This window comes from Sapajus apella, unplaced genomic scaffold (assembly GCF_009761245.1).
Source record: "Sapajus apella isolate SASKATOON/1434 unplaced genomic scaffold, GSC_monkey_1.0 scaffold52, whole genome shotgun sequence".
In the NCBI taxonomy this organism is placed as follows: Eukaryota; Metazoa; Chordata; class Mammalia; order Primates; family Cebidae; genus Sapajus; species Sapajus apella.
Window position 1 is genome coordinate 16,336,344 of NW_022436992.1, and position 25,469 is coordinate 16,361,812.

Below are 25,469 nucleotides of genomic sequence, written 5' to 3' on the forward strand. Positions count from 1 at the left end.
GATAAAATACTTAATTATGTTACATATTTGGAAAGTATAAAAATATGTGACTATATTATGTTTTTAAAAATATCACATGAAAGATGTGTGTATAAATATATATATATATATGTATGTATGTATGTTAGACAAGGTCTTGCTCTGTCACCCAGGCTACAGTGCAGTGGTGTGATAACTGTTCATTGTATCCTCCTTAGCTGTGACCACAGGCATGTGCCACCACACCCACCTAATTTTTTATTTTTATTTTTGTAGAGATGAGGTCTCACCATGTTGCCCAGCCTGGTGCCAAACTCCTGGGCTCAAGTGTTTCTCTTGCCTCAGCCTACCAAAGTGTTGTGATTACAGGTGTGATCCACCATACTTGGTCTGAATGTTCTCCTTTATTGCTAACTGCTATAGTTTGTATTTTTCCAGACTTACTATGTATGAACACACACATGAATGCAGTAGAACGTTCTATATAAATAAGACTTATTTTCTGCTTTTTCTACCTAACACATCTGGTAGATCTTTCACTACTATTGCATAGATATCTAACTGATTCTACTTGCAGCATAGTCTTCTGTCATACCTTATAAAAGGGAGCGTATCATGTAGAAACTGCTACAAGTCATGCTGTCTTTAAAGTTTATGTACCTAAAAAATTGTCAGACTGCCCTCTATAAACTTAGGATTGTCCACTCCCATTAATAGTGTGTAAAAGTACTTGTTTCTTGTACGCATTTAGCTAAATCTTTTCAAGCACCTGATGTAGTTTCTTTAATTATAGGTGGATTTGGATCTTTTTTGGATGCACTTAGTGAGTGTTTTTTTTTTTTTTTTTTTTTTCTTTAAATTGACTTGATAGCTTTGTCCATTTTTCTATTGAGTCATTTCATTTTTAAAAATTTATTTATTTGGATTTCTTTTCTTGTATAATTTATATTTTCTCTGGATAATTACAAGAAATTGTTCTCCCTGGTTCTTTTCCTGTGGTATATCCCTGGTTCCCATGTCTTCATTTCTCCTTAACATCCTCATTTTGAAGGCACATTCTCCAGTAGCTTTAAAAAAAAAAAGTATGTTTGAGGGGTTAGTTTTTGAGGTCTCCTGCATGTCTAAAAGCATCTTTATTCTACCCTCACACTTGGTTGATGATTTGGTTGGGCACAAGGTTCTAGGAGGGAAATCACATTCCCTCAGAGTTTTTAGAGGCACTCGTTCATTGTTTTTTAGCTTGCATAACTGGTGTGGAAAGGCCCAGAGTCCTGATTCTTGGTTCTTTGATGTGACCTTTGTTTTTCTCTGGAGGGGTATAGGATCATCTTCCTCCCCTGTGTTGTGACATAATGATGTGTTTGGTGTTTATCTTTTCATCCATTATACTTAGTACTTAAATGTTCTAGTTTTGCAATTCTGGGCAATTTTCCTGATGTATATTTTTAGGGGTGGATATTTTTCCCTCATACTCTCTGTTAGGCTATCCTGGAGTGGTCATTTAATTTTCTTAAATTTCACCATTTTCTATTTTTGTCCTTTTCTACCCCTAATTTTCTTAGAGGTTGCCTTAATTTTTATGGCCATCTTATTAAATTCTTTTATTTCTGATGTCATTTTAGGATTATGTTGCTTTTTTTATTAGGTATGCTCATTTTCACAGGCGCCTATTATTTTGTGAATGTAATATCTTACCTCTTAATGTGAAGAAATTAATTTTTAAAAAAATTGTGTCAGAATCCTTGATTTCCTGTTCATATGTGTCATTTGCTTTGACCTTTGTGCTTCATATTGTAAGTTTACCATGAGATGTCTGATCTCTGCTGTGTACTCATCGAAGAGCAGGCCCAAGAAGGCTGATTGGAGGCCATAGGTGTGTGAGTGAGGCTTGTTAACTGATCAGCTTCATAGGAAGGCCTGTTTTCTTGGGCAGATAGATTCCCGGGAGCATGGAGTATAAACCTGGCCTGCTAGCATTTGCAAAGTCAAGGAAAGGATTCAGAGGTCCAAGTGTTCAATGAGTAGGTTGACCAGATCCTTTTGTTTCTCGTGTGGTGTCTATCACCACCATCCTCAACCTAGTCTAGAGTCCTTTTGATTATTTCTCCAGAAAGGAAACTTCCAGTTTGCTGCCAGACCAAGCATGAGGAATCACACCCTGCATGGACCTGCAAGAATGGGTCTTAGCATCTGCTTTTCAAACAGACTTACAGTGTTCTTGTCTTCAGCTCCACCTTCACTTCCATTTTGAGGTATAGCTAGCATTGTAGATTTCTGAACTTATCTAGCAATTAGGGACACACCACTCCTAGCCTTTTTCAACAGCTATGTTAAGTGTTAGAATTCCTTCACTGTCATTTTGGTGAGAGTTTTGGAGTATATGAAGCCACTGTCTTTAACTAGAAACCTCCCTTTTTCAAACTTAATTCTCTGTATGAATAGCATCAGGATATATTTTCCAAGTGGATTGCTTGTTGTCCCTAAATCATTTATTGACCTGCTCAGCCTTTCCCCGTTGATTTAAAATATCTTTACCATGTTCTGAATTTTGATGCATACAAGATACCTTTAGTATAGGTATTTTAGTCACTAGGTCTCTTCTTGATCATTTCATAGGTGTATTTACTACAACTTTCTTATATGTTTTGATATCTGGTGGAGAAAAATCTCTGGCATTGTTCAGAATATTTCTTTAGAATTCAATATTATGATTTTTTAAATATTACTAATTTGGTAGGTGAGAAAATGGTGTAGGTTATTTTTGATGACAAATGAGAATGAGCTTTTTATATTTTTTTCCATTTGTCTGTAAAATAACTATTCTTGCCCGAGATATTTGGTGGTATGTGTTTGTTTGTTTTTGGAGACAGGATCTTACTCTGTCCTCTAGGCTGGAGTGCAGTAGTGCAATCTCTGCTCACTGCAATCTCTGCCTCCCAGGCTCAAGTGATCCTGCCACCTCAGCCTCCTGAGTAGCTGGCACTGCAGGTACATCCCTCCATGCCCAGCTAATTTTTTGTAGAGACAGAGTTTTGCCATGATGCCTAGCCTGGTCTCAAACTCCTGAGCTCATGCAAACCACCAGCCTCAGTCTCCCAAATTTCTGGGACCAATTACAGGCGTGAGCCACCCTTGCCTGGCTGGTGTTTTTCTTAACAGTTTATAAGGATACTTTTATATGGTGAGGAATTAACTCATCTAACTTTGTAGTATTAAAGCATACAATTACAATCTTAAATAGATGTGAGTAGCAAAGCAAAGATTTTAAATTTAGAGCTTATTATCCTTCCTGTTGTGAGACAGGCTTTTGTGGCAGTTATTATTGCAATTTATATTAGTGTTTCCTATTCTTCAAAGTGAAAATGGCTATGAAGAGTCTTTTACTTATGTTTTCCCTTTTTCAAGCCCTATCTCATATATTAATAAGGGTATTTTAATGGAAGGAACACTATTATGAGCTTTTGCTAACACTGATTTGTTGAACTTTTCCCAAAATTAAGTAAAGATAAATAAGATAATACTTAAATACTGATACAACTGTAGAGACTGGTTATTTCAGTGGTTAGAAATTATGAGCTGCCACTGGTGTCTGTGGTTCAGAAGCTACAAACCACCCATTTGTAGAGTGATCTTTTTGTTGTTGACTATACATTTCGGAATGCTTGAAGAAGTATAGGGAAACTTCAAGGAAAAAGGAATTGGCCAGGCATGGTGGCTCACGCCTATAATCCCAGCACTTTTCAAGGTTGGGGTGGGCAGATCACGACATCAGGAGTTTAAGACCAGTATGGTCAACGTAGTGAAACCCTGTCTCAACTAAAATACAAAAAATTAACAGAGTGTGGTGATGTGGGCCTATAATTCCAGCTACTCAGGAGGCTGAGGGAGGAGAATTATGTGAACCCAGGAGGTGGAGGTTACAGTGAGCCGAGATCACACCATTGCACTCCATCCCAGGTGACAGTGCAAGACTCTATCTCAAAAAACAACAAAAAGGAATCTATTGAAGATAGATGGCATGCTTTGAAAAGTTGCAATTCCTGATTAGTAGTATTCTGGACTTCATGGTTTTGTTTTTGTTGTTTGTTTATTTGTTTAACATGAAAGGTTAATCCAGCATGTATGGGACCAAGTGTAGGCTCCCAGCAGGAACTGAGAGCTCCATGTCTTCCAGTCATCTATCACCAGACACCAGTGAACATGGAAAAGAACCCAAGAGAGGCACCTCCTGTTGTTCCTCCTTTGGCAAATGCTATTTCTGCAGCTTTGGTGTCTCCAGCTACTAGCCAGAGCATTCCTCCTCCTGTTCCTTTGAAAGCCCAGGCAGTAACAGATTCCATGTTTGCAATGGCCAGAACAGATGCTGGGTAAGCTGAAGGTAGTCCTAGAAATGATAGTGATGTGAATGGCACCTGTCACCTTCTTTACATGACCTGCATTATCAGGAGCAGTATGTAAAAGATGAATAACATCTGCCTTTTATTTTTAGATAAGTATGTCGTTGAAAAATCAAGTGGTAAAACATTGCTCCCAATCCTTTAGGGTTACTTATTCCATGCTTCTTTTAGAGCATTTATTTTACTTTACACTTTTGTGAATTAAAAATTTTCAATACCCTGAAAGTCTGTACTCACTCTGTAACTGAAGAATATACAGCTGTTGAGCTGAAATTGCCTTTGCTCACTGGCTTTGACTTAATACTTGCAATGATCATAACTGTCTAGACAATTACTTGATAGGTGTTCTCATATTCCGTCTTCCTGTAGGAAACAGTTTGGGATTGATACCTGTGATTCTGTCTCTCAAAATATACTCTGCACTGGAATTTTTTACCCTAATTTTGAGGAATTTTTTTTTCTAGATTTCGGAAATTGTAATGTCACATCACTTATTTTATTTGTGTTTTTACCTATAGTCATTTCAGCCCTCTTTTAAGTCGTTTTTTAGGGATTTTAAAATTAAAAATGCTTTGCATGTTTTACTTTATACCTTAAACAGGGTTCATGAAGGGAACTCTAGCAATGTTAAATAGACGTATTAGATGCATTACCCCAAGTGCACTTAAAACAAACTGTGATATAAATGGCTTGCATATTATTTTTTCTTTCTTGATAATTGTTAACTTTTAAAGGCTGGAGGACATTGCACTGCGGCTGCTGGCTCATCACAGCAAAGGTGTCCTGCACAGCTGAGGCACACCAGTGCTTCTCCATGTCCTGACTCTGGTTAGCTGCCTGGGGTCGGGCTCAACTCTTTAACCTCTGTAATGAATGGAATCATTTGAATAGTCATAGGACTCTACCACATATAGAGATGGTTCTTATCCCTATAATCACTGTGTCACACAAATGTTTAGTACCTGATCTTTCCTGTAAGAATTTTTTTCCTGAAGTGGAACTCAAATGAAAAAAAGAAAACATTTTATTTACTTACACAGTAGACCGTAAGTAGTTCCATCTGTATTTTAATAGGCTTGTAATTATTGACTAATTTTTTTTTCTTTTTACTATCATTTCTTGAGAGTTAGTTAAAAATTCTAATAAATCAAGCATTTTATTCTTTAGCGTGTCTCAAGAGTTTTCTCTTCCAGATGTGCGAATAAGAGTACTCATGAATTTAAGCCACAGAGTGGAACAGAGTTAAAAGAAGGTAATGTTTAATTATAATAAATGTGTTTCTGACCAGATTCCTCTAGCTCACTCAGAGGTGTGTTTTGTGGCTGTGGTTTACGAAGTCTTCAGGCCTTAATGAACCTGAGTGTTAGATTTCCTATTTTTAGACTATGAGTTATTTATTCCTGAACCATTTCAGATAAATGTAGAAATCCACTTGTTAGTCACTTCTTATTAGTTTAGAATTCTTTGGAAACATAATTTGTGAATACATTTCTACTATATTTCTCAGGAAATTAATCCACAACAGAGTCATCTTTAGTATGTTAGGAAAGGTGATCAAAAGTTTAATTAGGTGTGTTACACTATTATTTGGCACTACTTTGTTAGAGGCATTTGCATAGGAGATAAGTTTTATAAATAATAAGACACACATATTGGGCATTCAGTTACCCCCTGTGTGACTGGGACATCTTTTCCATGAAGAGTTTAGTGAGGAGAAGGGCTATTTGAAATAGCTGGAGACTCATTAACTGAACCAAGGCTTACTGAGTCTGCTCTCTAGGTGCCAGGCACTATTATACATAGGGATGAAGTCATGAATAAAACACCTCCACCCACATAGAAGGGGAAAAAAGTGTCCTGTTGGAGTTGTGGGGTTGAAATTTCAGAAAAGGTGATATTTGGGTAAAGGGCTGAAGGATAAAGCTACCATGCCACTAGCTTGGGCAACCTTTTCAGGCAGAGAGAATATTAAATACTAAGCCCGCAAGCAGGAAAATCTCTGATATATTCTAAGCACAGCCAGGAGACCAATGTGAGGAGGTAAGCAGGGAGAAGAGGAAGGTGAGGCCTGATCAAACAGGACCCAGGCTGTGCAGGGCCATGTATTCTATGTCCGACTGCAGTGGAGTGAGATGGGAAGCCAGTCTTAAGATTTACATTGTGACTATGAACTTGGGATACAGTGGCATTAAGGGTATAATTTATGACAAAGTTGCTAATCTGGTATAATCCAGACCAAACACTCAGTCTCTTCGAGCCTTCATTTCCTTTTCTGTAAAAGGATAATTTTCACCTTATTTACCTCATAGGTAAATATCTTTATAATAGTCACCGGACTATTATAAAGATAAAAATGAAATATATGAAAGTACTATAATACTGGTAGTCCTTAGTGATAATTACTAACGATGACAAACTGGTTTAATTATAATTTACTTATATTGTGTGCCTTTTAAGTTATTCTGATTTGCCTACTGATACCACATTTTGTCTCCATTTCTTTGCTAGGGTGTGAAACACATAAGGTTGCCAGCACAAGTTCTTTCCACACAACTCCAAACACATCATTGGGAATGGTTCAGGCAACACCATCCAAAGTGCAGCCATCACCCACCGTGCACACAAAAGAAGCATTAGGTAAAGTATTTTATCTGAGTGTGTAGCACCTGTTAACAAGCTAATGAAAGCTCTTTTGCAACCTGTTTACAGTTATTCTTTTGTTCCTTAAGGTTTCATAATGAATATGTTTCAAGCTCCTACACTTCCTGATATTTCTGATGACAAAGATGAATGGCAATCTCTAGATCAAAATGAAGATGCATTCGAAGCCCAGTTTCAAAGTAATAACTATTTATTTAAAAGCTACTAAATGCGTAGTATTACAGGTGGTTATCACAGGAAATACCAAGCATTATATAAGAGGTGGCCCTGCCCTTGATTAGCTTGTCACATAAGGGCAGGGAATGCCTGACATGAAAATATGACATTTCCTGAAAAGGTACTCAATGTGTGTGATAGATTTGCTGATTAAAAAAAGAAATTAATAGTGCTAAAGAAGGACAAAACCCTCATGGATAAGAAGGGCTAAGTGCTCAAGGTGTGACTTGAGTCTTCACTGGTAAAGGAATGGCTGGGGCAGAGTGTTGGAGGAGGCTGGCAGCTAACCCACATTTGTCTAGAGTTAGGGTATTCATGCCAGAAGCTAGAGATCATGATAAAGATAAGTAGGAGCCAGTTAAGACTCAGGAGGAATTGAAATGTAAAGCTAAGAGGTTAATTCTTTTGGAAAGGAAGTGGAAAACAAAACCCTGAGAGCTTTTATTGAGTGAGTCAGATGACAATAGCAATTATTTAGGAGAATGATTAACACCTTACTGATATGTGGCAGGGACTCCTGACCTGGGACTTGAGTACAAGACCCTGTTACCATAGTTAAGTCACTTCATCTCACTATAGTGACTTATCTTATTGCCTAGTATTTGAAAAGTTGTTACTAGTTCTCTTCTGTCAGCTGTTACTCCTTTTCCTTATTTGTAGTTGAAGTTTAACATAAAGGATGTTTTTTTACTAGTACAATAATTAGATGCTATTTTTTATTCTATTCCAGAAAATGTAAGGTCGTCTGGGGCTTGGGGAGTCAATAAGATTATCTCTTCTTTGTCATCTGCTTTTCATGTGTTTGAAGATGGAAACAAAGAAAATTACGGGTAAAAAAATACCATGTAGTTAATGCGATACTGCAGAATTTTCTCTGGGACTAGAGGTGGTAGGGTGGTGAGAGACTATGGACTGCCACTCACATGGTCAAATGAGCCTTTTGACCACATAACGAGGATGGTGTTGCCAGAGTTCTCCAGATCTACAGTGCTGCAGGAGTTCCAAGAGAGCAGGCTTCCCATAGCCAAAGCTTGTGTTGAAAAAGGAAAACAGTCTGGTTGTGAATTAGCAGAGAACTGAGGATTCTGTGGATTTGAAATTATATTAGGTGTGAATGAATTCACCACTACAGGTATCCATATATGCTCTGTTTGTATTTGCAGCACTGATAAAGTAGAAAAGGAAGTGGCTTATATCGGGTATTGCTACAGAGAATGTGTTTTAAGGCTGAGGAATATTACACTGGAGAGCTTTCATCTGGGGGTAGAGTGACGTAGCTCCAGGAATTTTCATTGTTAATAGTTTGAACCATGGAAAGAGATGTCAGTGTGAACTAAAGGTTTTATGGTATTTAAGAAATTCATATTGAGGTAGAAAGGAGAAGGGGCATGGCTAGCTCTCAGAGAGGAATTCCATAGCTACAAAGGCACCGAAAATTTAAAAAATATGTTGGCATCCATGACTTTCCACTGGCCATGGCCATAATTCATTTTTGGCTCCTAAAAGCTATAACTGAGTGTGACAGAAATGTCTATATTTTCCACCCTCACTTAAGGTAGGTCTACTTTTATAAGTCAATTCGATCACACTCAGTTTTTCTAGAACTGCTATAGAAGTAAGGAATATTTATATAAATATTAACTCATTAAATAGGATAAATAGAGAACTTTTCTAGTGGTCAAGTGATAGCGTGCATTTTTTTTTTTTAGCATATTTTACTATTTATAATTTAGCAAATCTTTCCTTAGATTACCACAGCCTAAAAATAAACCCACAGGAACCAGGACCTTTGGAGAACGCTCTGTCAGCAGATTTCCTTCAAAACCAAATGTAAGCAAACCTGTTTCATCTATGAAATGGGTCCTACAACCCCTTCTGCTTTATTCTACCAAGTGATTATGCCAATCAGAGGATATTGTATATATGAAACTATGCTGAAAAATATGATACTGTATGAAGAATGTGTTTCTTTTAGGACACTATTTAATAATTGAAGAAGAAATGCATATTTTCTAAGTGTCCTACCAAAATTATTTATTAAGATTAATTACTATGATGGTTTAACATCCTTTGAATTTTTTCCTCCAGTTTGGTGCATCTCCTTTTAAGTGTAGCTAGATTATGTGACTTGCTTCAGACAAAAAGCGTAGGGAAAAGGAAAGGGAAAAATAGATTACAGTGGGGAAACATGGCAGATTCTGTCTAACCAAGTGATTGGGTTAACCAGAAGTAAGTCATGTTGACAGCAGATATCCCCTAATAAGATGTAATGTGAAGAACACTTCACCCCTGATATTCTTCCCAAAAATCTACAACCCCAGTCTAATCATGAGAAAATGTCAAGGAAGCCCAAACTGTGTAGGGGCATTCTACGCAGTTTCTGAATAGTGTTCAAAAGTGTCAATATAAGAAAGGCTAGGAAAGACTAATAGACAATGAGAGACTCAAGGAGGCTAAGAACACTTGACAACAAAGGTAACATGAGATCCTGGATTGGATTCCTGAACAGAAGAGGCACGTTAGTGGGAAAAAATGTAAACTTCAAATAATGTATAGTTAATGATATTGTTTCATTTTTACAAAGGTGCTATGGTTCTATAAGAAGTTCACATTAGAGGAAGCTTAGTGAGGAGGGTATGTGGAAATTCCATGCTATCTTTGTAACTCTAAATCTTGACTTTTTCAAATTATATCTATATATATGAGTTATATATATATGTACTTTGAAAACAAAAATGTGGCTCTTGCTGCAATGCAGCTCCACTAATTTTTCAGTTCTGGGAAAAAGAACTGAACCATGATATTGTGGACTGTGTTAGCCAGGGATTGACATCTGTCAATCTCATTTCTTTGGATCTTAAAGTGTTAATGAGTAAGCCTTCATGGACAAAAGAGGGAGATTGCTGCTTTTTTTCATTTCATCTTCTGTTGTAGGAAGGTCCTCACGCTGAAGAGTTTTTGGATGATTCAACCATATGGGGTATTCGCTGCAACAAAACCCTAGCACCCAGTCCTAAGAGCCCAGGAGACTTCACATCTGCTGCACAACTTGCGTCTACACCATTCCATAAACTTCCAGTGGAGTCAGTGCTCATTTTAGAAGATAAAGGTGTGTGTTACAATTTCAGTGTTTGTCTTCTGCCAACTTTGATTCTTTGAGTTTTCTTCATGAAGTTTGATTCTTACATTTTCTTCATGAAAATTCTGCATGGGAACTTTGAAAATCATGGAGAAGAAACAAAATTTGTTCATTGCATTTTTGTTCATGGGTTTTTTCCTTTGGCATAGTGTCTTCCTGATGTCTATGTATTTTTAAAATATAATAGCTTAGATTATAGGTAGAATGGAGAAAATCTATGAAGCATTTAAAAGCTTAAGTAAGGTCCAACCCATTTGTATAGAGTATGTTTATTTTGTTTCACAGCAAACAAAACAGCCACTACAGACAGATTAAATTATTTGAATTTAAATTATTCAAATAAATTAAATTAAATTATTTTCCAATTTAATGAGTAATAGCCAATTTTAGACCTAGATATGTGTCTACACACATATATATGTCAACTTTCTTAGACATATAGCCAAGTACGATACTCAGAAAGTTATTTTTCTTACTTTTAGTGCCCTGACTTTAAGAAAGTAATGATAAAACTCACAAGTGGTCCTTATTTCTAGCCTGTTTCAAATTTATCACCCTATATATTTAAAAGTTCATCATATATCTGAATTGAATCCTAATACATGACATTGTCATGGGGCACAGATAATTGCTAGCTATTAAGTACCAACTACAAACTAGACAGTTCTCTCAGTATCCACAGGGGATTGGTTCCAGGAACCCCTGCAGATACCAAAGTCCATGTGGATGCTCAATTTCCATAATTGACCATGCAGAACTTGTGGATATGGAACCTGTGGATGCAGAGAGCTGACTGTATACTAACTGTACTATTGATCACACTTTTAAAATGTAGCAATTGTTTACCAAAGCAACAATAGAAGAGCTGCCAAAGAATTTCACTTCACTGAATGGAAGCATATTTTAATGTGGGTTCTGAGCCTATAGACCTAAACATTTTTGACCAAGGATTTCTTAGAGTGCTAATCCAATATAATACATTTCTTTTCTGAATCTTAAAGGAGAGTTCAGTTGAAACTTGGACTATTTCCAAGCACCATCGTAAGTTTGCCACTTTAAAAAAAATGTTTAAAGCCTTTTCCATCCAGGAAAGCTAGTTTAATGAGTCCAAAGAATCTTTCAAAAAGTTGATATTGGCTATTCTTAGAGTGTTTGCCACTTTGGCTCTATAAACAGAAACTAATGTTCTAGTGCTAAAAAGTAGTAACACCTGTTCAGTGAAGGTATATCTCATAAAATGTAATCCAACATATTGGTTGTGTGCAATATTAGCATCACTTGGTAGAGGTTTATTCTGCATTTCTACCCTACCTAGTTTATCCATCTATAGATAATTTTTTTTAATTATAGAGAGTAATAAATATTCCCAGGTTGCTTTCTGATTTAAACACAAAATTATTTCAATAAATTAAATGCTAATTTAGTCAATCAACTAATTGACCAAAACCTGTTAAAGTGAAACACAAAATCTCTGCCCTCCAGAAGCATTGTAGCCTTTTACTCTCCATGTGCTTGTCTTCAGGTTCCCCTGAAGCTGCATATAGCCCTGAAATCCTTACCAGTAATCTCTGTGGTCTGGTCATCTTGCCTACAATGAACTTGCCACTCTCTGGACCCTTTTTTTCTTGAAGGATTGTTAGGGATTAGATGTAGAGTTGAAATGCTCACATACATCAGTAGTAGATTTTATTCGTTTGTTTTTCAAAGTTAGGGTTGTGCTATGTTGCCTAGGCTGACTGCAGTTCACCCTCAAACTCCTGGGCTCAAGTGATCCCCTGGCTTCAGCTTCCGAAGTAGCTAGGGCTACAGGATCCTGCCACCACATCCAGTTAATTTTAAAAAAATATTTTAGAGATAGGATCTCACTATGTTTCTCAGGCTTGCCTTGAACTACTGGCCTCAAGTGATTCTCCCACCGCGGCTTCCCAAAGCACTGGAGTTATAGGAAAGAGCCACTGTGCCTGGCCACTAGTAGATTTTTAAGTAATTTTTTTTCTTCCTAGTTTTTGAATCTTACTATACATTTTACCATGGAACACTATTTTGAAATCATAATGCAAGTCATTGTCAAAATAAACCCTGGACTTTGTAACCATATCAAATGGTGTGTGTTGTGCACACATGTGCATCTAACATATCTATCTCTAATTTTTGGAACTTTCAGAAAATGTGGCAGCAAAACAGTGCACCCATGTGACTTTGGATTCTTGTGAAGAAAACATGGTGGTGCCTTCAAGGGATAGAAAATTCAGGTATTGTGAGGGTTTATGTGGTTCTGTCATTTTCTACATCTTCCATTCTAATTTTGCTTACCATTTCCATTCTAGCTTTGCCTTTTAGGCAGTAATAGAATACTGATTTTAGCCTTAAAGGCCAATAAAGATTTTATGGACTAGTAGCTTTAAATCAGAAGGTAGTCTCTATGAATATACATACAACAGTGAAACTAAGAAACTGTCACAGATGAGAGAGGAGTAAGGAGACATGACAACTAAATACAACCTGGTACTCGGGACTGGATCCTGAAGCAGAAGTTCCTTAGTGAAAAGAGTGGTGAAATCCAAATGACATATACAGTTTAGTTAGTAGTAATAGAAAAAAATAAAACTAATAGTTTTATTAGTTTTGACAAAGGTACCATTGTAATAGAAAATGATAGCATTAGCAGAAATTGAGTGAGGCAAATATAGGAGTTCTCTATTATCATTGCAACATTTCTTTACACCTAAAATTATTGCCAAAAAAGTATAGTTGAAAAAAGTTTACAACAAGAAAAATGTGACAAGTGAAAATAGCAGTGTATGAAATTGCATGTATAAATTTATTTGTATAAAAATACATACTTCAGTATGTATAGGTAGATACTGATTTGGGGGTGTGTGTGGAGATAAATGCACAGTCAATTCTCATTTGCTGTAATTCTGTTCTATAGAGTCACCACGAGCACTGAATTAGCGAATATTAAATATTCTTAAGGGGGAGTACAGACAGCATCCTTCAAACCTCTCATAACAACATTTTGTTGAAAAACACCTTATTTATAATATACTGTTGATTCATTAACATTGAATTCATGTCCAGCAACCCTGACTCACACATAAATAAAGCTTATCTAATACACACATTTTTACAGATTTTTACTTCTTAGTAACATTAGAGAGCACTTCAGCACTATTCTTCGGGACCATTTTAAATACTAAAGTCATCAAGAAAAACACAAAGTTACAAAAAATGTGGCACTAATTACACCTCGAAAAGGATACTTGTTTACAGCATGAAAGCTGGAACAGGAAGGCTGAGTGTTACCTTGTTCAACTTTAGCTAAGAACATGTATGTTGGGTGGCTCAATTTGTCATCACTCTGCATATCTGCAAATGAATGAAAAGTCACTACGAGTATTGATTTTAAGCTTACAAATAAATTTTAGTATACAGGTGAATTCACAGATTTGAAATCTATGAATGATAAGGATTAGCTGTGTATTGTGTGTGTGTGTGTATCTATATGTATATTTATACATATACTTCGATTTACACTCATGCAGTTGCTTAACAACTGGGATACATTCTGAGAAATGTGTCCTTAGGCAATTTCAGTGTTGTGTGGACATCAGAGTGTACTTACACAAACTTAGATGATTTGATTAGTTTACTACAGACCTAGGCTATATGGTATAACCTGTAGCTCGTAGGCTACAAACATGTATGACATGTTACTGTATTGAATATTGTAGGCAATGGCAACAGAATGGCGTAAGTGTTTGTGTATCTAAACATAGAGATACAGTAAAAATACAGTGTAAAAGATAAAAAATGGTATTCTGTATAGGGCACTCCCCATAAATGGATCTTGCAGGACTAAAGTTGCTCTGGATGAGTCAGTGAGTGAGTGGTGAGTGAATGTGAGGGCCTAGGACATTACTGTATACTACTGTAGACTTTAGAAACACTATAGTTAGGCTACACTAAATTTATTTTAAAAGTATTTTTCTTTCTTCAATAATAAAGTAGCCTTAGCTTACTGTGACGTTTTTACTTTATAAACTTAAAAAAATTTATCTTTTTGACTGTGTAATAATACTTAGCTTAAAAAACACGTTGTACAGCTAGTCAAAAATATTTTTTCTTTATATCATTTTATAAGCTTTAAAAAAATGTTTTTTCCACTTTTTGAACTTTTTTGTTAAAAACAACCACACAAACATACACGTTAGCTGAGGCCTGCAGACCTAGGTCAGGAATGTCAGACATCATTAGGAGACTGGAGGGTTTCAGCTCCATTATGATCCTCTGGGACCACCATTGCATATGCTGTTTTTCATTGTCTGAATTGTTGTTATGCAGCACATGACTGTATATATGGAAATGTTCTGGAGTGTTGTATTGTGATTGACATTTTCTGTTTCAATGTTATAAAAGGAGCCATTTTTGGAATAAAGTTATATATTCAGTCTTGATTATAGTAGTGTTGCATAGATGCAGCTTGAAGAAATAAACCCACTCCTGACATTTCCTACTAAAGAGTACCCCATGTATTGCCTCAGCTATTCATCTAGTATAACCATATCTTGATTTTCTTATTTCTGTTCATATTGCACTAGCTGTATATTTTCATAGATTTGTCTAAAAATGCTTTTGTCAACTTTTAGTCTGTGAAGCTATTCTGAAATGTCATTTCTAGAATGAGAAGGAACTTTTATGTGACTGAATCCAACAGACTTCTAATCATATGATGTTTTTTTTTTTTTTTTATTCCTTTCACATGTCTAGTCCAATTCAAGAGAAAAGCCCAGAACAGGCCTTCTCCTCTGATGTATATTCAGCGTCCTTACTCCATCTGAGCCAGCCTGCTGCAGGTGGGATACTTACCTGTGAGGCAGAGCGAGGCCTTGAGGCTTGCAGACTCACAGACACTGACGCTGTCATTACAGGAGATCCACCAGATGCTACTGCTGGGCTCCAAGCGGAACGGATGCAGAAGAGTTCACTTGAGAAGGTTGATGCTCCAAGTACGAACACTCACTGTTTGTTATGCCCTTGAATCAGGACAATAGCATGGGAAAAGCTGTCCCATGAAAGAAACCCACAGTGGGACTTGAATGTCATTGAATAGAACAGATGTCATTGGGTTCAGACAAAATTTGTGTAATGCATCACAATGAAGTATAACTGGCATATTTGAAGGGCAAATCAATCTATTTTAATTTTAGAAGGTATCAAAATACTGTTGGAAGAGGGAATTCGAATTTGACAGCCTACTGTGTGCCAGGCATTTAATATTATTATATCCCCTATTTTACAGAAAAGTAAACTGAGGCTCAAGGTTAAAGAGACAACATTCCCCCCCCCACCCCCCTGTTCTACATAAACAGTCCGGCATAGTGGTTAAGGGCACGGACTATGGAGATGGACTGACTAAGTTCTATCTTAGCTCCCTCACCTAAGTAGTCACGTGGTGTTGACCAAGATCATTTTAATTTTCCCTACCCCTCTTTGATGTAGAGTGGAGCTGATGCTAGTACCTACCTTTAGAGGCTTATTGTAAGAACTAAGTAAATTAATAAACTACTGAAAACTGTCTTGCAATTGCTTAGCACTGAGTGGTAACCATGTTGGATTCGTATTTGATAACTGCCACCAATATAATTTTTTGTAACATTCCAGGTTGTAGAGAAACCTTTTTCTTACTTTTAGAAATTATTTCCCTTTTGCGGACCCAAAGTATATTTCATATATGCAAATTGCACATAGGTAATATAAGTTTTATGGGTATAACTGGAAAAGCAACTAAAGAATATATGTCTATCTGAGCACATTGGAAGTAACTAATGTCCACATCTGACCTTAAGACGTGTATCCCTAACTGTGTTTAAGACGGAATGTAGATATTCCATTTGAGTGGAGCAGATGCACTTGGAGTTGATTTCCTTTGTCACAATTGAATATTGATCCAAATTTGTAACTAAAATGGCAAATAATCAACTGTGCAGAGCTACCAATTTTGACTTTTAAAAATAGTTCTTTTTTATTTTGAATCAATGCCCTTAGAAGTATAAGGCTTTGAAAGCTTATTTAGTAAATATCTCCATTCACTTTGTCTATAATTTATTTGGTAAAGTTCTTGAGTACTCAATTCATGTTCCTTTTTTGTTTTTGTTCTCATTCCTTTAAGACTTCATTGTTGAGAACCCATGGGATGATAAGCTGATTTTCAAACTTTTATCTGGGCTTTCTAAACCAGTGAGTTCCTATCCAAATGTTTTTGAATGGCAATGTAAACTTCCAGCCATCAAGCCCAAGACTGAATTTCAATTGGGTAAGAATTATTTGGATAATATAACTTTAAATTCTTGTTTCTCTATGAGAAGTTGATGGTAACTTGTGTGTGAGAGAGATTCTCCTATTTGCACCCCGCCCCCCCGCCACCCGCCTCCAATAGTGAGTTGTATCTGTAGTACTAAACTGAACATTTTGTTAGGCCGTGATTGTAGGATTGTGATTGCTGTTGGTACTATAACTCCTATAACTCAGAGGGCAGTTTGCAAATATGTATTAAAATAAAAAAATGCATGTACTTTTAAACCCAGCTATCTACTTTTAAGGATGTCATATAGATACTATTACATACTTCTATAGTAAAATAGTATAGTGACATTAGGAATGGAACAAGAAAGCTCACTCTGTGCTAATAGAGAATGAGCTCCAAAACATACCGTACTGTTAAATGAAAAGGGCAGAGTCGTATGTATTTATATGCCACGATTAAAATGGTTAGCTGTAGGTGGGAGTGGGAAACAATGGGAGCAAGATTTCACAATATTCCCTTTTAAGTTTTTTTAGTGAATAGACTTTATTTTTAAGAGAAGTTTTAAGCTTACAGAAAAATTCAGCATAAAGTACATATTCCTACCTCCCCATATATACACACACAGATTTCCATGTTATTAGCATCTTGCGTGAGTGTGGTACGTTTGTTAAAATTAAGCCATTATTGAGGCATTATTAACTGAAGTGCTAGTTTACATTAAGGTTCACTCTTTGGGTTGTATATTCTGAGGGGTTTGACGAATGTATTACAATGACATGAATCCATCATTACAGTATCATACAGAATAGTTTCCTCGCCCTAAAAATCCCCTGTACCTCACCTCTTCATCCCTTCCTCCTTGTCCCCCAACCCCTGGAAACTACTGATAGTTTTACTATCTCTCTAGTTTTGCCTTTTCTGTAATGTCATATAGTTGGAGTCATATGGTATGTAGCCTTTTCAATTGGCATCTTTTACTTAGCAATATGCACTTAAGGTTTCTCCATGTCATGTTGTGATTTGATAGCTTTTTAAAAAAATTACTGAATAATGTTTATTGCATGAATGTACCACACAGTTTAACTTTTCCACTCATCTAATGAAGGAAATCTTGGTTACTTCCAAGTTTTGGCAATTATGAATAAAGTTGCTGTAAACATCTGTCTGCAAGTTTTTGTGTGGACATAAGTTTTCAGCTCATAATTTGGGTAAATACCAAGGAGCGTAACTGTAGGGTTATGTGATGAGAGTATGTTTACTTTTGTAAGAAACTTTCAAAGTGGCTGTAGCATTTAGCCTTCCCACCAACAGTGAATGAGAGCTCCTGTTCCCCAGTCTTGCCCTTATTAGGTGATTGTAAGTATTTTAGGTTTTAGCCATTCTAGTAGGTGAATAGTGGTATCTCAGTCTTAAGTTTAAATTCCCTGAAGACATAAGGCATTGAATCTTTCATATGCTTTTTTGCCATCAATATATCTTCTTTGTGAGGTGTCTCTCTAGATCTTTTGTCTGTTTTTTAATTGGTTAGTTGGTTTCTTATCGTTGCCTTGTTCCTGATCTTAGGGGGAAAGCATCTACATAGTTTGTTACCTATAAGTAGGATTTTTAGCTGTGGGGTTTTTTATATGTTCTTTGTCAAGTTAAAAAAGTATTTCTCTATTTCTGGTTTGCTGAGAGGTTTTGTTTTTTGTTTTTGTTTTTTTTTTAAGTATAAATGGTGTTTGGATTTTATCTTGCTCCTTTCAATATTTTCTGCATTTATTGATTTGATCATATGATCCTTCTTCATTGATGTGATGGATTTCATTAATTGATTTTCAAATGCTGAACTAGCCTTGTATACCTGGGATAAATTGCCCTTGGTTGTTGTAGTGTATAATTCTTTTTATACATTGTTGAATTGGATTTACTCATATTTTATTGAAGATCTTTGTATCTATGTTCATGAGAGATACTGGTCTATAGTATTCTTTTCTTGTAATATCTTTACTTTGTCTTGGTGTCAGAGAAATGCTAGCTTCTTAGAATGAGATCGGAAGTATTCCTTCTGCTTCTTTCATCTGGAAGAGATTGTAGAGAATTGGTAATAATTGTCTTCCTTAAATATTTGATAGAATTTGCTGGTGAACCCATCTGAGCCTAGTGCTTCCCGTTTTGCAAGATTATCAACTACCAATTCCATTTCTTTAACAGATATAGGACTATTCAGATTATCTATTTCTCCTTTGTGAGCTTTGGTAGATTGTATCTTTCAAGGAATCTGTTCATTTCATCCAAATTCTCATTTGTGGATATGGCATTCCACTGCTGATTTCTACTGTAATGTTTATTATTTCTTTTATTCTGCTTACTTTAGATTTAATTTGCTCTTCTAGTTTCTTAAGGTAGAATCTTAAATTATTGATTTTAGATATTCTTTTCTAATATATGTATTTAGTGCTACAAATTTTCTTCTACATCCCACAAATTTTGATAAATTATATTTGCATTTTCATTTGGTTCAAAATATTTTAAAATTTCTATTAAGACTTCTTTGACCAATGTGGTATTCAGAAGTATGTTTAATCTCCAAGTATTTGGGGGACTTTACAACTACCTTTCATACTGTATATGATTTCTGCTTTTTTAAATTTGGTTAAATGTGTTTTATGGCCCAGAATGTTGTCTATCTTGGTTAATATTCCATGTGAGCTTGAGAATAATGTGTATTCTACTGTTATTACATCAAGTATTCAATAAATGTCAATTAGATCTAATTGATTGATGCTGCTATTCAGTTCAACCATGTTTTTACTGATGATTTTCTGCCTGCTTTATCTGTCCATTTCTTTCTTTCTTTTTATTTATTTATTTATTTTTGAAACAGGGCATCACCCTGTCATCCAGACGAGTGCAGTGGCACAATCCTGGCTCACTGCAACCTCAAACTCCTGGACTCAAGCAGTTGTCTGGCCCCAGCTTCCTGAGTAGTTAGGACTACAGTCACATACCACAGCATGCAGCTAATATTTTTTTTTCTTTTTTTGGTGGAGGTGGGGTTCTTGCTATGTTGCCCAGGTATTGAACTCCTGACCTCAATCAATCTTTCTGTCTTGGCCTCCCAAAGTGCTGGGATTACATGTATGAGCCACCACATCCAGCTTATCTGTCTATTTCTTATGTAAGTCTCCAACTATAATAGTGAATTCATCTTTTTCTCCTTGCAGTTCTGGTATTTTTTTGGTAACTTTTGACTCATATTTTGACACTTTCTTGTTAGGCTTATACATGTTATGTCTTCTTAGAGAATTGATTCCTTTAACATTATATAATGCTGGCCAGCCACAGTGACTCACAACTAACCCAGCACTTTGGGAGGCCAGGGCAGTAGGACCAGCTAAGGCCAGGAGTTTTGAGGCAAGTCTAGGCAATGCAGTAAGGCCTCATCTCGACAATAATTTTTTTAAAAAATTAACCAGCCATGGTGGCACGTGTCTATAGTTCCAGCTACTTGGGAGGCTGAGGCTGAGGCTGGAGGATCACTTGAGCCCAGGAGTTCAGACTAGCCAGGCAACATAGCAAGACTTTTGTCTTAAAAAAAAAAATATATATATATATATATAAAATGCCCTTTTCTATTGCTGATAATTGTTTTGCTCTGAAGTCTGCTCTGTCAGAAATGAATATAGCTATTACATTTTCATTTATTATTGCTTGCATGATATATCTTTTTCTATCGCTTTACTTTTTTTTTTTTCTGAGATGGAGTCTCACTCTATCGCCCTGGCTGGAGTGCAGTGGTGTGATCTTGGCTTACTGCAACCTCTGCCTCCCAGATTCAAGCGATTCTCCTGTCTCAGCCTCCTGAGTAGCTGGGACTACAGGTACCCACCACCATGCCTAGCTAATTTTTGTATATTTAGTAGACATGGGGTTTCATGGTCAGGCCGGTCTCAAACTCCTGATCTCAGGTGATCCACCTGCCTCAGCCTCCCAAAGTGCTGGTATTAAAGGTGTGAGCCACCACGCCTGGCCTTATCCCTTTACTTTTAATCTCTCCCTCGGTAATTAAAGTATGTCTTTGTTTTCATTGGTATATTTAGACCATTGATGTTTAAAGTGACTTTGGATATAATTGGATTGTCACTATATACTGTTTTCTATTCCTTGTCGTTGTTTTTTGTTTCTTTTTTGTCTTCTATTCTTTTTCTGCCTTTTATGATTTTGAGTTATTTCATGATTCCATTTTGTCTTTTCTCCTAGCATATTAATTATACTTCTTTTTAAATTATTTTCTTGTTTTAATGTTTATACTTCTTTTTTAATGTTTCTTTGTTTCTTTTTTGTCTTCTATTCTCTTTCTGCCTTCTGTGATTTTGAGTTATTTCATGATTCCATTTTGTCTTCTCTCTTAGCATATTAATTATACTCCTTTTTCAATGTTCTTAAGTGGTTACCCTAGTGTTTGCAATATACATCACAACTAATCTTTTTTGTTTGTGTAAGAAAGTTTTTATTCTTCACATTTGAAGGATAATTTTACTGGATACAGATTCTAGATTGGTATATTCTAAATATCCAAGTACTTTAGATATTTCACTCCATTCTCTTGTGTGCATGGTTTCTGAGAAGTCCTGTGTAATTCTTATCTTTGCTCCTCTATAGGTAAGATGATTTTATTTATCTTGCTTTTTTCAATATTTTCTCTGTGTCTTTTTCTGCAGTTTCAATGTAACATACCTAAGTGTTGATTCTTCAGTATTTATTCTGCTTGGTGCTCTCTGAGCTTCCTGGATATGTGATTTGGTGTCTATCATTAATTCTGGAAAAATCTCAACTATTTTTACTTCAGTTTTTTTTTTTGAAATGGAGTTCCACTCTTATTGCCTAGGCTGGAGTGCAGTGACATGATCTTGGCTCACTACAGCCTCCGCCTCCCGGGTTCAAGCAATTCTCCTGCCTCAGCCTCCCAAATAGCTGGGATTACAAGTGCCTGCCACCACACCTGGCTAATTTTTGTATTTTTAGTAGAGATGGAGTTTCGCCATGTTGGCCAGGATGGTCTCAAACTCCTGACCTCAAGTAATCCGCCCATCATGGCCTCCCAAAGTGCTGGGATTACAGGTGTGAGCCACTGCAACTGGCCTCAAATATTTTTGTCTGTTTCTTTCTCCCTTCTTCCTTCTGGTATTCCCATTCTGTATCTGTTATACATTTTGTAGGTGTCCCACACTCCATAAATACTCTATTTCTTTCTTTCTTTTTTTTGGTTTGCATTTCAGTTTTGGAAGTTTGTATTGTCATATCTTCAAGCTCACTGATTCTTTTCCCTGCCCTGTATAGTCTATTGGTGAGTCAATCAAAGGCATCCTTTATTTCTATTACAGTGGGTTTTTATTTCTAGCACTTCCTTTTGCTTGTTTCTCAGTTTCCATCTCTCTGCCTATATTACCCATTTCTTCTTGCACACCATCTACTTTTTTCATTAGAGCCCTTAGCATACCAATTAGAATTTAAAAAGAAATTCTAGGGTGGGCAGGGCATGGTAGCTCATTCCTATAATTTCAGCACTTTGGGATGCTGAGGGAGGACAATTGCTTGAGGCTAGGAGTTCAAGACTAGCCTGGGTAACATAGTGAAACTCTGTCTCTACAAAAAATTAATGGTGTGCACCTATAGTCCTAGCTCCTTGGGAGGCTGAGGCAGGAAGATCACTTGAGCCCAGGAATTTGAGGGTGTAGTGAGCTATAATTATGCTACTACACTCTAACCTTGGTGACAGAGTAAGAACCTATGTCTAAAAACACAAACAACAACATTCTAGTCTGATAATTCTAAAATTTCTGCCATATGTGTGTCTGTTTCTGATGCTTTCTCTGGTTCTTCAGGCTGTGAGTTTTGTCTTTTATTATATGCCTTGTAATTTTTTGTTAAGAGCCAGACCTAATGTATAAGCTAAAAAGAACTGAGGTTAAATAGACCTTTAGTGTGAGCTTTCATTGCTTAATCTGCCTACAGCTTAGGCTATGCTTACTGTTTGCTGTTACTGCATCAGAGGCTAAAATTGCCCTTTGTGTCCTTATTTTTGTTTCCCTTGTTGTCTTTGGGTTTCCCTAGGGACTTCTTAAATAAGGTCTGAGATGTGTAATCCTTTCCATTTAACTCCCCCAGTACTGGCTCCAGCAGTGGTTTCTGTTCCTGAGCTTCTACTTTGGCAAGCTGTGATTCTCTGTCTCCACCTGTCTCCCTCCCCAATTTTGGGGGAAGCAGATTGTCTTTTCACCTCAGTTGTCTAATGGATCTCAGAAGCGTTGTTGATTTTTAGTCATTCGGCTTACTATGAGGATGGAGTGATGACTCCAGCTCCTTATGTGCTGGGCCAGGAACCAGAAATCTACTTCTTTACATCTGATTTTGAACATGTGAATTCTTTTTTAAAATTTAATTTAAAAATCTACTACTACAGTCCAGGTGTATTGGCTCACTCCTGTAATCCCAACACTTTGGGAGGACAAGGCAGGCGGATCACTTGAAGCCAGGAGTTTGAGATGAGCCTGGGAAACATGGCGAGACCCCATCTCTACAAAAAATTTAAGAATTAGCTGGACATGGTGGTGCTTGCCTGTGGTCCTGGCTTCTTGGGAGCCTGAGGTGGGAGGATCACTTGGGCCAGGAGGTCGAAGCTGCAGTGAGCTATTACCTTGCCATTGCAACCCAGCCTGGGCTGGGTTCTTTAGAGACTCTGACTTTAAAGAACAAATAAAAAATTACTACAACTTCACCTCTATGGGCTTTCCCCCAAAATCTGATAACTCCAAAGTAACCACAAGAAAAATATCAAACAAACCCAATTTGAGGGCCGTTCTACAACAAACCTGACCAGTACTTTTTGGAACTGTCAGGGTCATCAAAAACAAGGATCATCTGAGAAACTGTCACAGCCCAGAAGAGGCTAAGTGGACATGATGACTAAACATGACGTATCCTAGAACATAGGCAAAAACTAGTGAAATGTGAGTAAAATGTAGAGTTTAGTTAATAGGAGCATAATACTTTGGTCGATCAGTTCTTTATTTGTGGCAAATATACCATGGTTATGTAAGAGTTTACAATTGCAGGCAGTGGATGCAAAATATACAGAAAACTCTATCTCTGTAACTTCTCTGTAAATTGAAAACTATTTAAAAGGCTTACATTCATTAAAATTTTCATTTATCTTCTAAGGTTCTAAGCTGATCTATGTCCATCACCTTCTTGGAGAAGGAGCCTTTGCCCAGGTGTTCGAAGCTACCCAGGGAGAGGTGAATGATGCTAAAAATAAACAGAAATTTGTTTTAAAGGTAAATGACCTGAGTTGTTTTTTGTGGTATAGAAATGAATTTTAGAACTTGTTTGCCAATCATTTTTTTTCCTTTAAGATAGTGGTTTCATTTATGTCTGTAGTTGGCAGTTAAAAGACAAAAACTACAAAAGATTCAGAATTTTTTTCCCACTAAAATTGTCTTGCAGCAAGCCCCACATTGCAGCAACAGTTCATAGCTTGTCATCACTGTGAACACCACATCTTTATTGGGATAGAGGTTGTTTATTGCTATCACTTTTCAGAATGATAATGGATATGAATTTCACATACCTGATTTGCAGGTCCAGAAGCCTGCTAACCCCTGGGAATTCTACATTGGGACTCAGCTGATAGAGAGACTAAAGCCAACTATGCAACACATGTTTATCAAGTTCTATTCCGCCCACTTATTCCAGAATGGCAGTGTATTAGTAGGAGAGCTCTACAGCTATGGAACATTATTAGTAAGTATTCATTTTCATGATGAGCACATAAATTTGAAATGCATTGTTTGGCTTATACCTTGCACGTACTTTTGTGGTTGGGGCTTTTGTGAAGTGGTGGGAGGGGCAAAGCTCTTAACTTGAAATTTTATTAATCCTGTACAACTAACTCAGGATTCCACTTTCCATTATTCCTAGAATGCCATTAACCTCTATAAAAATACTCCTGAAAAAGTGATGCCTCAAGGTCTCGTCATCTCTTTTGCTATGAGAATGCTTTACATGATTGAGCAAGTGCATGACTGTGAAATCATTCATGGAGACATTAAGCCAGACAATTTCATACTTGGAAACGGGCAAGTGTTATGCTTTTAACAGGGTTCTTCTCTTCCTATTTCCATAGCAGCCTTTCATCATATGTGCTCATGCAGCCTGGCTTTGTTTGTGTTTAATGTAGATTTTTGGAACAGGATGATGAAGATGATTTATCTGCTGGCTTGGCACTGATTGACCTGGGTCAGAGTATAGATATGAAACTTTTTCCAAAAGGAACTACATTCACAGCAAAATGTAACACATCTGGTTTTCAATGTGTTGAGATGCTCAGCAACAAACCGTGGAACTACCAGGTATAGAACTAAAGTGAGGGATTTGGAAATATTTTTCTGTGTTGTGCTTATCAGATTTTCAAAGTGAATTTGGGGATCTAGGTAGTTTGAGGTGGTCTCTTGAGGAGCAGTTGAAGGAGAGATGAGGCTAAGACAAAGGTGGCGGATAGAATTCTATTCCCGAAGAATACTCTACTTTCTTATTAGTCCATTATGGATCCTGTTTTCAGGAAAGGGAAACCGATGTATTCTATAAGTTTGATCATAGAGAAGAGAATTTAATGATTTGTGAACCCTTCAGAAAGGGAGTCATGCAGCAAAGAGACATCTTGGTTTATTGAGATCAAATCAGGCCAGCTTGGTTTCCTAAATCATGGGTAACAGGGAGACCCAGCATG

General features: G+C 36.7%; 1 protein-coding gene across 3 annotated transcripts in view; it reads left to right on the forward strand.

Moving 5' to 3' along the window:
* BUB1 (BUB1 mitotic checkpoint serine/threonine kinase) overlaps nt 1-25,469 on the forward strand; it is a 39,936-nt gene that overhangs the window by 11,652 nt on the left and 2,815 nt on the right. The window contains exons 10-24 of one of the 3 annotated variants that reach the window (XM_032243692.1): nt 4,087-4,346; nt 5,570-5,628; nt 6,885-7,013; nt 7,106-7,216; nt 7,984-8,083; nt 9,002-9,083; nt 10,188-10,362; nt 12,557-12,644; nt 15,163-15,248; nt 15,324-15,401; nt 16,565-16,708; nt 23,903-24,018; nt 24,323-24,484; nt 24,662-24,819; nt 24,921-25,092. In XM_032243692.1, the coding sequence (XP_032099583.1) occupies nt 4,087-4,346; nt 5,570-5,628; nt 6,885-7,013; nt 7,106-7,216; nt 7,984-8,083; nt 9,002-9,083; nt 10,188-10,362; nt 12,557-12,644; nt 15,163-15,248; nt 15,324-15,401; nt 16,565-16,708; nt 23,903-24,018; nt 24,323-24,484; nt 24,662-24,819; nt 24,921-25,092 (1,920 nt within the window). Of the gene's footprint in view, nt 1-4,086; nt 4,347-5,569; nt 5,629-6,884; nt 7,014-7,105; nt 7,217-7,983; nt 8,084-9,001; nt 9,084-10,187; nt 10,363-12,556; nt 12,645-15,162; nt 15,402-16,564; nt 16,709-23,902; nt 24,019-24,322; nt 24,485-24,661; nt 24,820-24,920; nt 25,093-25,469 lie in introns of all 3 variants that reach the window. The other 2 variants (XM_032243691.1, XM_032243693.1) reach the window with 2 other exon arrangements.